Raw genomic sequence first — 16,143 nt, forward strand, 5'->3', positions numbered from 1 at the left:
TCTCTGTGTCTGTGCTTTATCTGGAAAGCTCTTATGTTTTTCCATCAAAGAACAAAGTGCTAAGGAAGTACTATATGTATATCTCCAATTATCTCAATAAAAATTACAATTACAAATTATCAATGGAAATATTTAAATAAGAGATTTAAACAGTGATTATACTGTTAGAAAATAAGCCAGATAAAGAATTTAAATATGCCTACCAAGCCCTAAAGAGTGACTGCCTGAATACGAATAGAACATAAATGAAAGGTTACAGTGCTGCATCTGGAGTGTTATACGTAATTCTAGGCACTAAAACACTGGCTAGAGATCAACTGGAAAACCAGAAAAGATTAATTTAACACAACAGAATAAAGATACTGACCAAAGAACAGAGATTACAGAATTAGGTATACACTTAATGCATCCAAGGGCAAGACTTGAAAAAGAAGACAGTACAGGTTTGAATGTTGGGAAGATTCAAAAGAACTGGCAGAAGAAGTAAGGGTAAAATACTGTAAGAGGATCAAACAGAGACTAGGGCATTTAAGAAGGATAAAGAACATCTTTTCCTGTGAGCTAGGGTTTGAAGCCTCCTACAAAAAGTGAGGGATAAAGGGCCTTCCTTCTACCTCTAGAGACCTCTAACACTGAATAAATCTCAGAAAATAACCTGTCAGGAATCAATCAAACTCGACTATGGGAAATGGGCAAAAGGTATCTGAAGAGGACCCCTCCAATTACAACCTACCATCTAAACAAATGCACTAAAAAGCAATGGCCCAGTCCAATCCCACACTCCTATCCAACAACTGTTGAGCACCTTGTGCCAGGCCCTGGGCTGAGCACTTTATATGCATTGCCTCCTTCAATCCTCAGCCGACCTCACTTCATAGAGAAGAAAACTAGGGGTCAGAGATGTTAAATAACTTGACAAAGACAGTGACAGAACTCAGATACAAACGTAAGGGTGACTGAGTCCAGAGCCTTCCTCTCTTAATTACTACACTCTCGTGCCCAAACTCTAGAGAACTCACAGAAGATGGGGGGTTTAGGGCCTCATCAGGATCGATTCAGAACATACTAGCAGGGGCGAGGGAGGTCGAAGTCGAGCGACGAAAGCAGAGATGCTGGAAGAAAATAGCACCAGAGTGGCCACGTCAGGGAACACCACCCTCTCTCTGTGGTACTCTGGTCAGGCCTATGTAGTCAGTTGCCCATCTACAGAAAGACAATGAAGCGACTTCTTTGTTCTTTACCTTCTGCGTTTCCTGAGAAGGGGTCGATCTAGAAGTTCATCTGCAGTGGGTCTCTGCTCAGGATCCTAAAAAGTACCAATGGGTTAGTTTTAACTTAAAGGAAATGGGCAAAATGGGATCTAAAGAGGCATTTTACTTCCTCTCAGAAGGCTGTAGGTTTGCTATTGAGAGACCACTATATATCATCCTTTTTATTTAAAAAAACTATTATGTCACATTCTATGCTTCATGCTCATTACCATCAGCACTTTCATGTCAGAATGAGAAATGCACCTTCCTCACTGGTTTTAACTGTTAGGGTAGTGATTCTCACATTTCAATATATACAGAACGTGAGAATCTCCTGGAGTACCTGATACAAATAAAGATTTCTGGGCTTTATTCACAGAAATTCTGATCCAGAAGGTCTGGGGTAGGGCCCAGGAATCTTCATTTTCTTCTTGTAAAACTTGCCCACCCCCTGGGGATTCTCACGCCTGTGGTTCCTGGAATACCTCTGAATAATACTGACCTAGAGCTACACTGCAAGGCAACTGTGACATTTAAAACTATATACACTCTGTACATCAGGAATTCTAAATTACCTCTTATTTTATACAGTTTATAAAAACTAATCTTGATTATAAAAAATGGAGCACAATTTCCCAAACTAATAAAGGGAGAATCTGTTGGCTGAAGCACACTACTCGCGTGAATTGCCAATTCACCTGAATGGACCTCCTGGTGGCCCAGACGGTAAAGAATCTGCCTGCAATGCAAGAGACCCGGGTTCGGTCCCTGGGTTGGGAAGATCCTCTGGAGAAGGGAATGGCTACCCGCTCCAGTATTCTTGCCTGCAGAATTCCACAGACAGAGGAGCCTGGTGGGCTACAGTCCATGTGGTCGCAAAGAGGCAGACATAACTGACACTTTCACTTTTCATTCACCTGAATACAGCCACAAATACATCCTACCCTGGGGATGTGGACGTGGTTTTGTGCAAGTTCCTCTGTGCCATACTCCAGACACTAAGGCTGGAAGGGAAAACAGTGAACTGAAATCAATATGCAAATTATACTTACCTGGTCAAGGCATGCATGGACCATTTGGATCAGTTCCAAAGAGTACTGGCTAGAATCAACTTCCATGGCCCGGATGCCTTGTACAATCTTCACACACAAGTTGAGTGGATTCTATGAGAAAATGATTATGGTATTGTCCTTGGTTTTATAAAGATGGCATTACAATCTACCAGTAGGGGCTTTGAGATATCTGTGATTATCATATAAAGAAACGGCAATAGCTGTAAATTAGGTCTGACTTCTTTTTACAACTATTAGTATACTTCACTAAGAAATGGCTGGAGATGCACTACTACTATCAGAGCAAATGAAACCAACTGGCCAACACAGAGGTATGACTACGTGACCAACAGAATAATACTCAAGAGTATATTATAATCTGACCCCTCAACTGACTCCCAAGAAAAAGGAAAGCAAAGTTAGCTATGCTTCTTGACTTTAAGTATCTCCTTTGCTAACTAATTTGCCTCCTGATTTATATATCCTAATAATGGTCAGGTGACACTCTGCTGCAAAAGACAAGGCAATGAATAATAAGTTGATAATGATAAGAAATTATTATAACAATGCCACCACCACATTTACTAAGAGATCACTATGTAACATAAGTTGCACATATGTTTTTTAACTCTTGTAAACACCACACAAGGTTATCATCATCAATTCAGAGATGTAAGGTAACCTGCCCAAGACTACACAAACAGTAAAAAAATGGAGCCATAATTCCAACCAAAGTCTGTTTGACTCCAAAACTCATTTTCCTTCCACTATATTACTTAAGAAAATAAACTTCAGGACTTAGAAAAATAAACAGGTCTCATAAAAGGCCAAAGAACTTTGCATTATCTTACATTTGCATTTTCATATACATTAGAAGAGCAGCTCTATAAGGGGAATATGTATCTTTTCCCTTGTTATTGACAAAATAAGAGAATCAAAGAGATGTGGTGATTTGCCTAAGTTCTCACATCTGGTTTGTAGAGGATATTGGATGTGAACCCACTTGTGCTACTCAAATTGTGGTCCATGAACAAGCATCAGAATCATCTGGGAGTCTGTCAGAAATGCAGAATACCAGGACTAGATCTAGACACACTAAAATAGAGTCTGAATTTTAACAAGATGCCCAGGTGATTTCCTATGTATATTAAAGCTTAAGAAGCACTACTTAACACTAGGCTTTACTTTAAGAAGAAGAGAGACTTAAAGGTATTTGTTTATAAAACAGTTTTAGTAAAACTAAGAGTCAGTGTGTAATCTTTCACAAAAAAGATCAAAACACTTTAATGAGTATTATACAATTTGCCTTAGCTTTTATAAAATGATGTAGCTAGAGCATAAGAAATGAAATGGCTTACCCAAACCGCTGCATCACACAATCGATCCTACAGTCAGTTTTAAAATTATAGTCAATGGATTCAAGGACCATGCTCAAACTACTTGATTATGATTATTTTTCAATGGGGAATTCAAGTTGGAAATAAATCTTGTCTGTAGTACTTTACAATACACTACTAAGCCAGTGCCTGAACACTGGTTATTATTTTGCCTACAGTTGATTTCTGTTCAAGAAGTCAGAAGCTCAGGGGTAAATGAAGTTGATTCTCTCAACCAAGTTGGACCATTTGCAAGGACAACGTAGGGATAATACATCAACTTACTGTAGCATCAAATGTTCTCTTCAGGGTAAGTAATTCAAAAATGACACAGCCTACTGCCCAGATATCAGACTTGAAATTGTATTTTACTCCTTGGCAGAGCTCTGGAGACATATAATACGGAGTTCCCACAAGCTGAACAACAAAGAAAGCAATCAAAAATTAACTTCTTTTCTGAGGTAACTATATTAATATTTTAACAACTAAATTAAATTTCCCAGGAGTTAGTGATAACTATAGAACATTCATCAGCATATCCCAAAACATTCCCATCAAACAGCATATCCCGTTATCATTCTGAGCTGATGCCACTCTGGGGAGAAATCTTATTCATATCAAATGTCCTGGGCCAGTTATAAACAGACAATCTCTGTGGTGAAGACCTGTGGTAACTTGGGAGGCAGAACAGCTCTGTGATTCCTGGATCACAGAAGATTTAGGCATTCAAAGGCCACTGAAGACTTCACAGACTTGGAAAAAGCATACTTGGTAAAAGTTCACCAATGGAAAAAAAAAAAACAAAAAGCGGTAGTGGGAGATGGTAATTGAATAAAGGGGTTTAAAAGTTCTAACTGATAAACACACAGTAGTGAAACTCTGTAAACAATTCAACTTAACATCTGTAATACTAACATAGTGAATTTCTTTCAAATTCAAAAAGATCTTCTGAGTTCAAGAATGTGCTGGAAGGAAAATGTCCTGAATGGAGGTCATGTCTCTCCCGAAATGAGAGACAATGAGTACCCAAGAAATTCTAATAACACTGATAGCCATCTTTCATGAGCAAAACAAAGCAATTTTTCAGACGGCTTACTTGGCATTTATTTTACTGGATTATTCTTGATGAGAAAAATCCATGCAAGGGCATGACTACTTCCTCAGAAACTCAATACAGCAACATCATACAAGCAGACTGTCTCTGAAGCAGACTCCCAACCCTGGCTATCAGTATCCTTGGATGTTTCTAGATTGCTTGCAGGGATATCTCAATATTATTTAAAAAAAAATCAGGACAAAACTAATTTTAGTAACTTACATTTTCAAGGTCTTCTAAAGACAGAGCACTGTGAAACCAGAAGAGTAATAATTGGGTTTTATAAGTCCTAAAAGGATCAGATCACTATTGTCAGAGATCAATTTATGTCTCCTCTTTACCAATGGTCCTTCATAGGATCAGGTCAAAAGGCAGCCCTGTGGTGCAGACTGTGTATCATATTAAGGATGAGATTGTTTTCTGGGCATCAGCCTTTATTTGTAATATAGGGTTTCAGAACCAGAAAAAATTCAAAGGAAACACAAAGAGAGACGTCTAACATTCGAAACTCAAAACATTAAATGAGAGACAAAGTGAGATCTACTGAAGATCCTAAGCTGGAAAAGATGGTAAAGCATTTTATTGCGTTTAGAAAGTCTTTAGTCAGGGTTGGAAACGGCGATGATGTCTGAGCTGTTATGTGGACAATGGCTCTTAAAAAACACAAGAGCATATAAATACCTGGTAGTGGGTCTAGGGAAAAGACTCCTTTTTAAAGTATGACTTATAAAAGACTTGCTTTCTAAGTATGAAGAACTTGCAAAAACACTGAGACAAAGTATGCAAGATTTAGGAGGTACAGTTATATCTCAAGGTGCAAGAAAGGAAAAGAAAAAAAAAAAGTCAAGGGGGAATTCCCTGGTGGTCCAGTGGTTATCAGGACTTCACTCAAGGCCCCTCAGGCTGTGTGGCACCACCAAATTACAAAAAATAAATAAAAAATAAAAAAAGCCCAACTAAGTCAATGATAACACATACTTACCGTCTCAGCCATGGAATACTCAGAATTCAGTTTCTTTGCTAGGCCATAATCTCCAAGTTTTATCAGGTTTGCCTTGGTCAGAAAAATATTTAATGTCTTTATATCCCTGGAGAAAAAATGCTGTATATTAAACCCATACACTCAACTGTTTTATCTCATCTACCTTCTCGCCCCAAATTAGTACAAAATAAAAGAGTGTGTTACCACTGTTCAGGCTGTTATGGGATCCAAATGAGTGTTCATTATTTTCTCATACATTTTAACACTGAGAAGGGAACTTGGGGGAGTAGAGGCAGAGAATTACTTCATTCTCCAGGGACTCACAGCATAGGCACATCCCCCCAAACACTGAAGTCATTAGGAGAAGTTGAAAGGTCAGATTAAAAAAAAAAAGTGCCCTAGGTAATTCCTATAAGGTGTACTGCCTCTTCAATTACCACTGGTGCCTTGAATTAAGTGATATTCAGGCAATTTTAACACTGAGTTGTGTCAAAGTTTCAAATCTGTTAAGGCAAGAGAAGCACATCCCAGCAGCAAAATGATTAGGCCATACAGATCACCTAAATAAAATCACCAGCTATCTTTCTAAAGATGAACTGACCATTTGTAACACAAATAAACTGTGCCTGGTTCACCCTGTGCCTTCCTTTATTGAAAGATGTGAAAAAATCAGAACAATATTTTTGATAATTTTCAAAAATAAAACAATATACAACTGTAGCTACTCAACAACTATCAAGAAATATGTTAAATGGACAAACCAATAAAAAAAAACCTAGTGTATTAATATTAATTTCTAGCAGTAGTCCATGACTCATTTAAGGGTATAGTGAAGTGAAAATGTTCTTTTTTTTTAAGTTAATGGTCTTTTTATTGGAAAAAAAAAAAAAGACTAGCATTTACCACTTGGAATGGACGTAAATTGTAAATTTCTTGAAAAGTAATGTTGATGGTTGTGCTGAATAAAGGTTCTCTCCTATAGCCAGAAGTGAATAGAAAGCTGTTTCCCCCTGGTCAAGATCTGGTAAAACTGCATAATTAATTGTAAAACAATGAATAAGCTTTTTACTTAAATTAAAAACAAATGCCAATTTTATTGCTCAGAGAAAACATTTACTGTGAATTCCAACCAGTCTAATACAACTTTTATAGTGGCCTTCTAGGCTGTACTGATGAATTAATGAACTCACCTCTAAAATAAAGAGATGACTGAGAGTACTAAGCTACTAAGGAGACTCTTCCTAGATCACAAACAGTTTAACTTCAGGAAGTGACGATAATGCCCCTCATTACTCACTCTTTCCTTCCTAAATCAGTATCAACGGAAAAGCCTTGACTGTTTAATCAAGAAAATAATAGTGCTGATGGGAGGTACTCAAGGTGGGGGTTGGATTGGTGGAAAGGAATCTATCCCATATTCTTTCACTCTTTACCTATGAAGGATCCCAGCTTTATGGATACAGCTCACAGCTGAAACAATCTGAAATAGGTACCATACCACCATCTGCAGAGAAAAAATAAATTATACTTGGCCTAGAAACAAACAAAAAAATATCATTTAAATAAATACACGCACACACACACACACACTCAACAAAGAAAACTGCAACTAGAGGTTATGATTCAACATGACTTGACATTTCTTGCTTGTAGGTTGAATAGGCAAAGAAAAGTGGTAGGGGTAAAAAAAAAAAAAGCAGATTATCATAAAATAGTTCAAATGTTGTTATAAAATATAGTATGGTGAAGCAGACTTGTGGAAAGAAATCCAGGAAGAACGCAAAGGTAGAGAAAACTGGGCATACCAGTATGCAGTAATAGAACCGGGAAAGAAAGCCCATAGAGAATCATGATGTGGAGGTAAACCGTTTAGGAAGCAGCTATAGACAGCTTCCTTTTTAGAGGTTTCCTTTCTCATGAATATCAATCAGAGCCTGGAAGGAGTATGAACAAAAGGAAAAAAACACTCTTCATTGTTGGAAGAGTAAATACAGAACTAGAATGCAAGAATCACAATACAATTCTAGCTTCCTTTCACAGAAATGTGAATTACCTCTTCTTCAAACAACTTGTCCTTCTGACGAAGGATTTTATCATACAGGTTCCCTCCTGCAATTAAATAAGAAACAGGTTTGAGTTGCTTAACAGAGATCAAAGCTACTAGGTGGCATAGCAAGTGAAAGATTCTGCATGAGTGCATGTGTGCTCAGTCATGTCTGACTCTGAGACCCCATGGACTGTATCCTGCCAGGCTCCTCTGTTCATGGACTTCGCCAGGGAAGAATACTGGAGTGGGTTGGATTTCTTCCTCCAGGGGATCTTCCCTACCCAGAGATCAAACCCACATCTCCTGCACTGGCAGGCGGATTCTTTACCACCAAGCCACCTCGTTCTGCTTCCTTTGAAAAGATACCCCCCTCTTCCTTCGAGCTCTTCACATGGGTAAAAAACTTCCCATCTGTCAAGGACTATATCTGAAATATTCTCCAAAGATTCCCCTCCCTAATAGAAGAGACTCAGTATGAAAACGGGAAGTACATTTTTAGAAAACATTTTTAGAAAAGATAAAAGTAAAGACCATTTCTCTAGTACCCTAATTCATGAAATTACTTTGAAAGTCTTCAAAATCAGATGACTTTCTTTTTCAAAACTCCTATTAAAGGAATCTGCAATATTTTGGTAACAACTTCCTCAGTCTATTAGAAGATTTGGGTTATACCTGTGAGGTTATGTTTTACAAAAAATAGGTATCTATCACCATCAACTTCTTTTTCTTTCCACTTCACACTGAAAAGGTTTCTCAAAATTTAGGGTAGACTCTAGATTGCTTCCAATTATTACTCCCTTTACTAACTCATTCCTTCAGAGTTAAGTCTGAATTTGCTTCTCCTTTTTATTATCAGGTAACAGATGGCAAATGATGATGGTTTGCTTTATTTCCTATCCGCAGCTATAACTTACTGTAGTCCTAGTTAAGTTTCACAACTTCTTCCCCTCTGCAATTTAGTAACTCAAAAGTTTCAATAAATGTACCATCCGTTCTAGTTCCTCCTAACCACAAAGGAAGTTAAGAGGCTTCTGCTACTTCAAAAATCTCTAATATAATCTCATACATTTAGGGTTGAAAACAATCAGGATACACAAGAATCTAGTAAATAAATGACAAATCTAGGAGCTTTCTCTTAGAGATTTAAATGAAGAATATGCCTGGACCATTTTAGCATGCAGCTCAAGAATGGGATTTGGGCGTTCTCTTAGGTAATGATGATAACAGCTAGTACAAAATTTATCAAAAATTTGCTACATATCAAGAACTACTGTAAAATAGTATACTTTCCCTTAAAATAGAAATGTTAAAGTTGCTGGAGCTTTACATATTCATTTAATACAATAACCCTAAGAGGTAACTACTGCTTATTAGCAAACTTACTTAAGATGAGGAGGCTGAGACACAGAGAAGTTAAGTAGTCCGTGCAAGATTATAGAGATTAAAAAGTACTGAAGCTTAGGATATGGGTTCAGGGTCTATTTTTTAACAAACAGGCTATACTGCCTTTTTTTTTTTTTTTAAACAAGCAAAAGGACTCAAAGAAATAATTTTCAGTCAGCTATGGTCTTTAGACCACTTTTCAGTAGAACAGCTTTAGCTGAAATCATTACAAATAAATATCACCTATAAGATTTCCCTATTAAGTGTCAAACCATGCTATGCTTCTAATGCCTAACTAATGTTTCATAAAGAAAAAACCTTGAAAAATGAGTGTAAAATTCAACTGAACAAATAATTTGAAGATGGAATTATCATCACAAAGCAGAATTTGAGTATGCAGGGGGAAAATCCCTCCCCTCATTTTGTAGATCACTTCAAAACTCTTCTGGGCCTGAACTATTTCTCTTAAACTCTAGCAGTCCACTTAAAGTTCTTATTCTTTGTAAATATAGATCTTATTTTTCTCTCCCCCTCAAGGTAAGTATAAGCACAAGACTGTCTTGCTGGAGGAAGTCCCACTGAATTCTACCTTACCATTACAATATTCCAGCTCAATCAGCAGGGTGGTATTGTCCATGAAGTGATTGTAGTAGGCAATAATGTTGTCATGCTGCAGCAGTGCCAGAATAACAATCTCATTCAAGGCATCACGACGTTCCTTCTCAGATAGCCGGGTCAAATCAACTTCCTTCCACACGACCAATGAGTCATCCTACAACACAGCAACAAAGGTGTTGTGCTTCCCTCTAGCCTGGCAGAGAATGAATCCACACGGGGATCTCTGAGACTAGAAAGAAAACTTCCTAGATGGGCAGAAACTGACTCCTTTTTCTCCTTTAAATAAAACATGAAGAGACTTGAAAAATTCTGCATACAATTGAGCATCAAAATTTACTGCAGGTCTAGGGAAAGCATCAAAATGTTATGTTGTTTCTACACTTAATTTACATAATGTCAATTCCAGGTAAAAAATATGGGATGGAGGTAGATCTCAGGGTTTCTATTGAGGGACATTATGAAGACTGCTAGTCATGATGAGGACTGTAGTATGGTTAGACTACTGGAAAAATAGAGAACTGGAGAGTGGTTATCTATGGCTGACATTTCTTGTAAAATAGACATGTTAAAGTTGCCTCTAACTTTATATAGATTTCTCTAGTGATTTTCATTTCTTCTTTCTAGATAAAAATAAGTCATGTCTAAGAGCTCTGAGTTTACTTTCCTTACTCTGTCACGTTCTGTGACTCCTGCATTTTTATGTTATCACATTTTCCTCTATTCATGAAGACTTACCTGCAGCTCCTAATATTCACTCCATTTTATAACACCTCTAATTTACTGATGTTCCCCAGCTCAGAAGCATCCCCACCTAAATAACCCTCCCTGTCCTTTAGAATGGCTGTGCTGGGCCTTTGAAACTTCAGCGGAAGATCAATGAACCTTCTACTGTGCAATCCCTTAATTCCCTTCCACTGAAATATTTGTCCATTCTTTCACACTTATATACACATACAACTTAAATGCTATTTGTTACTAACAAGACTAACATGTCTTCCCACTGAAATATATGCTTCTTGAGGGAAAAATTTGCTTCTAATTAAACCCTTGTAAACTCACAAAAGTAATAAACATTTGATGTTATGGATAATGCTATGCAATTTTGGGGAAAGCATAATCAAACTTAACTTAAAACAATCTTGGTAATCAAGTTCAACGCAATAATCATGGAAAGGCATGGACAAGCAGATGTGACCCTCCATTCCAGCCCAGGATTTGCTTCTAATTTAAGTGAGCAAGTCACTTAAATATACTACCTTAGTTTCTTCAACTATAAAATAGGAATACCAAAGCTCATCTCCTCATTCTCATGAGAATACTAACAGTAACTCATAATACATTAATCTTGCAACCACCTCTCTCCTCATCCATCTTTTAGACTTAAAAGTACTTGGAACACACACCTGACCTGCAGACAGATCACTGATAGAACCTCATCTTCAGCAACCCCAGCAACCCCACAGAAGCTTAACTATTCTGAAACTAGAGTTTTAAGACTTCAGTGATCAAAGTTTATGAACAATTTTGGAAATAGATTCTCCACTCTAGGGTTTTAATAAGTATACATTCTGAACTGGGGACCAGCAATCCAAGAATCTCTTCAAAGGATTTGCAGGTGTGCAACAGTGGATAAGCGGGAAGGTACCTTTACATTAAATTCTCAAAGAAGTCCTTTATCCCTCCTGAAGTTAAGAACGAATGGTTTAAAATATACCAAAAAAAAAAAAGTACTTCCCACGTATAAACACTGCTGGATCATCACTGATGAAGAAGCCCACACGCTACAATCTTACCAATGACCTTCAAGAAAAATCCCCAACTGAGTGTTCATATCTGAGCTTAAAGATTTGGCAAAGACAGTGAAGCTGCCGCGGATGTGGGAATTTTGAAGCTGTCCCCACTTCTCCACCTCGGCCTTGGAGAGATGTACGGCATGAAAGGAAGGAAGTTTTGACAATACTCCCCATTCATATACTACTTTAACTCTCAATCTCCAAAGTATCCTCCTTCGATGCTCAAAATAATCTTAAAAAATATTACTTATAAGGCACTTAGCTATTCCTAACTCCAATTTACAGAGGGGAAAACTAAGGCTCAGAGAAGGTTTAATGGCTTGCTCAGTCCCCATGGTAAACAAAAACGACCGGCTAGAAAAACCAGTGCTGTTACGCACTCCTAGTACAGGAGCGGTGAGGACCCCGACAGACACCCCTGCGGGATCCGATCGCGGAGCGAGGCAGGGGAGAGCGGGGCCGCTACCTCGGTGCGGCGGTACAGCGTGGCTTCCCCGAAGGCGCCGCGGCCCAGCACACGGATGGGGATGTAGTGCAGCTCCTCTTGCTCCGCCGCGCCGCCGCCGGCTCGCGGAGCCGGACCGGCGCTGGGCCCGGGGCCCGAGTCCCCGCCACCCCCGGACTCGCTCCCGAAGTCCGAATTGAGGGAGTCGCAGTGTCGCTCGTACTCGCCCAGCACCGACATGGCGTCGGCGGCGGCGACGGGACAGGCCTGAGTGTCCCGGGTGGCGCTGGCCGCGCTGCGCCTCTCCCGCTTCAGACGCCGGCCCGCGGCCCCGTCAGCCCCACCACCCCGCGAGGCTCCATGGTGGCTCTTCCCCCCCTTGACCCGGAAGCAGTTCTGGGTGCTTCCGGCCCGGCGGGGTTTCCGCCTCCTTTGCCGGTAGTTCCTTTAAGCCCGGGGGCAAGACTTCTTTCCCTCAAGGTGGGCCGGGGAAACGACGCCTCGGGCAGGGGTAGGCGGCACCCGGTGGAGACCGAATGGGACCAGATGGCTCCCACAGGGGCAAGGGCGTCCTCCTCGGGTCTATAGACCCCTCCCCTGATTCCTAGCCCGGTGCCCAGACAGTTTTGAGGTCCAGAGGTCGTCCAGTCTCATCTTGGCGCCAGGCCTATCTCAAGGGCAGTGACTGGGGGAAGCAGCCCTTCCTAGCGCGGCACAGCGCTCTTTGTTTTAGAGAATTGTTACAGCAAAGATATCTTTGAGTGCGTGCTAAGTCGAGGTGGTGTCCGATTCTTTGTGACCCCATGTACTGTAGCCCGCCTGGCTCCTCTGTCCATGGTATTCTCCAGGCGAGAATACTGGAGTGGGTATCTTCCCAAACCCAGGGATTGAACTGTCTCTTAGGTCTCCCGTCTACCTCACCTCCCTTCCCTCTCCCAGAGGAAAATTCTTGTCTCCTGTCATCTCAGTTAGTGGGCCCAGTTATTTCTTTCAGAACTACCCTGGGTCCCTCTGTCTTCCACACATCTTAGAGCAACTCTCCTGACACTCCTCTCTTTCCAGATTTCACATTCTTCTTCCAAGTGTATTTCCAAATCTTTGACCACCTGATGATCTCATGCAACATTCTTCATGCCATAAGTGCCATATACTGTAATCGGAGGTGGGGAATCTGCAGAGCCCTCAAGTCACTAAGAGAATTGCAATACAGTGGAAAAGCGTGTTCCATCAGTTGTGTGCCTTGAGCAACTTTACATCTCTAACATAACTTTTTAGTCATAAAGTTGGAATTATTGACCTACAGAGATCACAGCTAACATTCATTATATTTATTATGTTCCTGGCACTATGCTAAAGGTTTTCTTTCCATGTGTCATTCCATTTAATCCTCATAGTATTCCCATACTGCAAAAGGAGCTAAGATAGAGGGTTAAGTAACCTACTGTATGTTACATAGCTATTGAGGGGAGCTGGGAGTCAAAGCCAGCAACAAGGCCCGGGATCTCTTTCAGAGAGCAGGATATTTGGGGGCTAAGAGAAGATCATGTGGATGGAGATCATGGTATTTGTGGGATAGAAGCAGAAGACAAGGCCTCAAATATTTATTTATATAGAATTTGACATTTCCTGTGGGCAATGGAAAATATTGGACATTTTTAAGCAGAGGAGTATATGATCTGTGTGTCTGCATGTTCTGATTTGCTGGGGGGAGTCCCAATTAATACTTTTCCCCACAGCATAATTAATGAGTCTTCTTTTGTTCATGTGCCCAGCTCAGACAATAAATAATGTCACCTTGCATAAGACCAAAGCTATACTTTACAAAGAACTGATGACAACACGGAAGATAAAGACAGGAGGCCTAGAGACAGGCACTCAGGTGCTATCAGTGTGAGTGGACAGGGGGGCAAGATTTAAGAAATCCATCTGAGGAACATTTAGAACTTTGTGATCAGTTGGGATATGGTTGGTGAAGCAAATCTGAGTCCAGGAGACTCACATCTAGGTTTTTAAGTAGGTGGATAGTGACAGCAAACATAGGAGGAAGAGAATGGGTAGAATGGGGTGAAGGGTATGAGAGCTAATGAGCTCACGTTCCTCTGACCTCTGTAGAGTTCATCAGCGTTCCTTTTAAAGTATGATATCTTACACTCTGCGTGACATTCCGCAATGGTTCTGAATAGGAGGGACTTTTGTCTTTCTTGATCTGGATCCATTTTTTCTGTTAGTGTACCAGACTTAATGATGGTCTGCTTATACTGTGTTTGTATTTAAGCAAATCTCTTTTTCACATCCAATTTCATCCAAAGTAACACAGCTCTCCTGCCAGATCACATCACTCCTTATTTTCTTCACAATGTTTACCTTTAAAATTGATGTCTTATTTATTGTTTACTTTGACTACCTCCATTCATTAGAACATAAGCTCCAAGAGAGCCTGGATTTTGCCCTCTTGTTCACAACTATGTATCATCAGTGCCTAGAAAAGTGCTTGATATAACAAGCCTAAAATTTATTTGTTGAAAGAATATCAGGTCATTGTTATCATATATGTACATCTCTTAAACCAAAATGCCCGACTGATAACACCCTGTTAAATTTTTTATTGGTTTCATTCCAGGGTTCTAGACTGTACAGATAGTTTTCAATTTTCAATTCATTCATCCAACAAACACTAAGTATCAACTTGTGCAGGTGCTGGGTTACAACAGAGGTCAAAATAAACATGGTTCCTCTTCTCCTGGAGCTCATAGTCCATATAACCAGACAAAAAAACCAGGCAATTACAATGGTGTCTAAGTGCTATTATAAGGAAAGTACAATCTTCTAGAAAGGTGTTTAGGAGGGGCATCTTTCCAAGACAAACTAGCTGGGTTAGTGAGAGCTTTCTTAACTTCCACAATGTTAAGTCAGTGGTGGCTAAAGCAAGTATGGAAATCATGCTGGACAGAAGACATCCCATCTACTTCCTCCTATGAATTAGAAAGCACTTTGAGGACAGGTATTGCTTCTTTTTCACCTGGGTCTACTCCAGAGTTTCGTTCAGCACATTAAACAGATGATCAATAAATTTTTGAGTTGCATGGAAAAAACAATTGCTTAGAGCTACAAGTGTTGACTTGCATTCGGAGAAGCTGAATAGGTTTCAGCCAAAGCTTAAAAATTCACTCTTCTTTGTGTGGAAACTAAAAGTTTGCAATGTGGAAACAGTTTTCTATAACTTGGTTAGCCTGATATTGTGAATTATTCTGATTATAATACATAGATAAAAGCTTAACAAATGTCCTTTTTCATCTTAGACAATACAAAACTAAAGAAACTAAAGCTCAGCACTTCATTACATCAGATATAAATGAAACTAAAACTAAATATCTGACTTTTGAATACTCATAAGCCCAGAAATAGTCAACATTTTAAAGGTATAACTGATTTTAAAATACTTTTGGTAAAAAATGGTATTTCCATTTTATATCTTAACAAGTGAATAGTTAAATTGCCAAAGTACTTAGCAAAGTCTATAGCTTCATTGTTCAATATGGTCGCCAGTAGCGACCACTTGAATTATGGCTAGTATGAATGAAGACATGCTGTAAAATGCACACCAGATTTCAAAGACTATAAGGAAAAAAGAATGTCAGCTATCTCAGTCATTTTTACATTTCTATATTGAATTTTATGTTGAAATTCTATTTTGAGTCTATTAGACAGTGTATAATTAAAATTAATTTCACACTATTTATAATAGCCAGGATATGAAAACAACCTAAATACCCATTAACAGATGAATGGATAAAGAAAATGTGGTAGACATATACCACAATGGAATATTACAATATACAATGGAAATTCAGCCATCAAAAGAACAAAATAATGTCATTTGCAGTGACTTGGCTGGACCTAGAGATTGTCATACTAAGTGAAGTAAGTCAAAGACAAATATGCTATCGCTTATACGTGGACTCTTTAAAAAAAGTGGTACAAGCAAACCTATTTACAAAACAAATAGTCACAGATGCAGAAAACAAATTTATGGTTATTAAGGGGTAAAGCAGGGGAAGGATAAATTGGGAGATTGGGATTGACATATACATACTACTACGT

The 16,143-nt window shown here is 39.2% G+C and overlaps 1 protein-coding gene across 1 annotated transcript in view; it reads right to left on the reverse strand.

The window, feature by feature from the left end:
* The window catches only part of NEK9 (NIMA related kinase 9), a 41,225-nt gene extending 28,796 nt beyond the window's left edge, over window positions 1–12,429 (reverse strand). Inside the window, exons 1-8 of the mRNA XM_043472579.1 lie at window positions 12,064–12,429; window positions 9,781–9,958; window positions 7,810–7,865; window positions 7,190–7,260; window positions 5,757–5,862; window positions 3,964–4,095; window positions 2,303–2,413; window positions 1,242–1,306 (exon numbers count right to left, since the gene is read on the reverse strand). Coding sequence (XP_043328514.1) covers window positions 1,242–1,306; window positions 2,303–2,413; window positions 3,964–4,095; window positions 5,757–5,862; window positions 7,190–7,260; window positions 7,810–7,865; window positions 9,781–9,958; window positions 12,064–12,282 — 938 coding nt within the window. The 5' untranslated portion in view covers window positions 12,283–12,429. The remainder of the gene's footprint in view (window positions 1–1,241; window positions 1,307–2,302; window positions 2,414–3,963; window positions 4,096–5,756; window positions 5,863–7,189; window positions 7,261–7,809; window positions 7,866–9,780; window positions 9,959–12,063) is intronic.
* Window positions 12,430–16,143: the final 3,714 nt, after the last annotated feature.

This window comes from Cervus canadensis, chromosome 6 (genome assembly GCF_019320065.1).
Source record: "Cervus canadensis isolate Bull #8, Minnesota chromosome 6, ASM1932006v1, whole genome shotgun sequence".
Taxonomy (NCBI): Eukaryota; Metazoa; Chordata; class Mammalia; order Artiodactyla; family Cervidae; genus Cervus; species Cervus canadensis.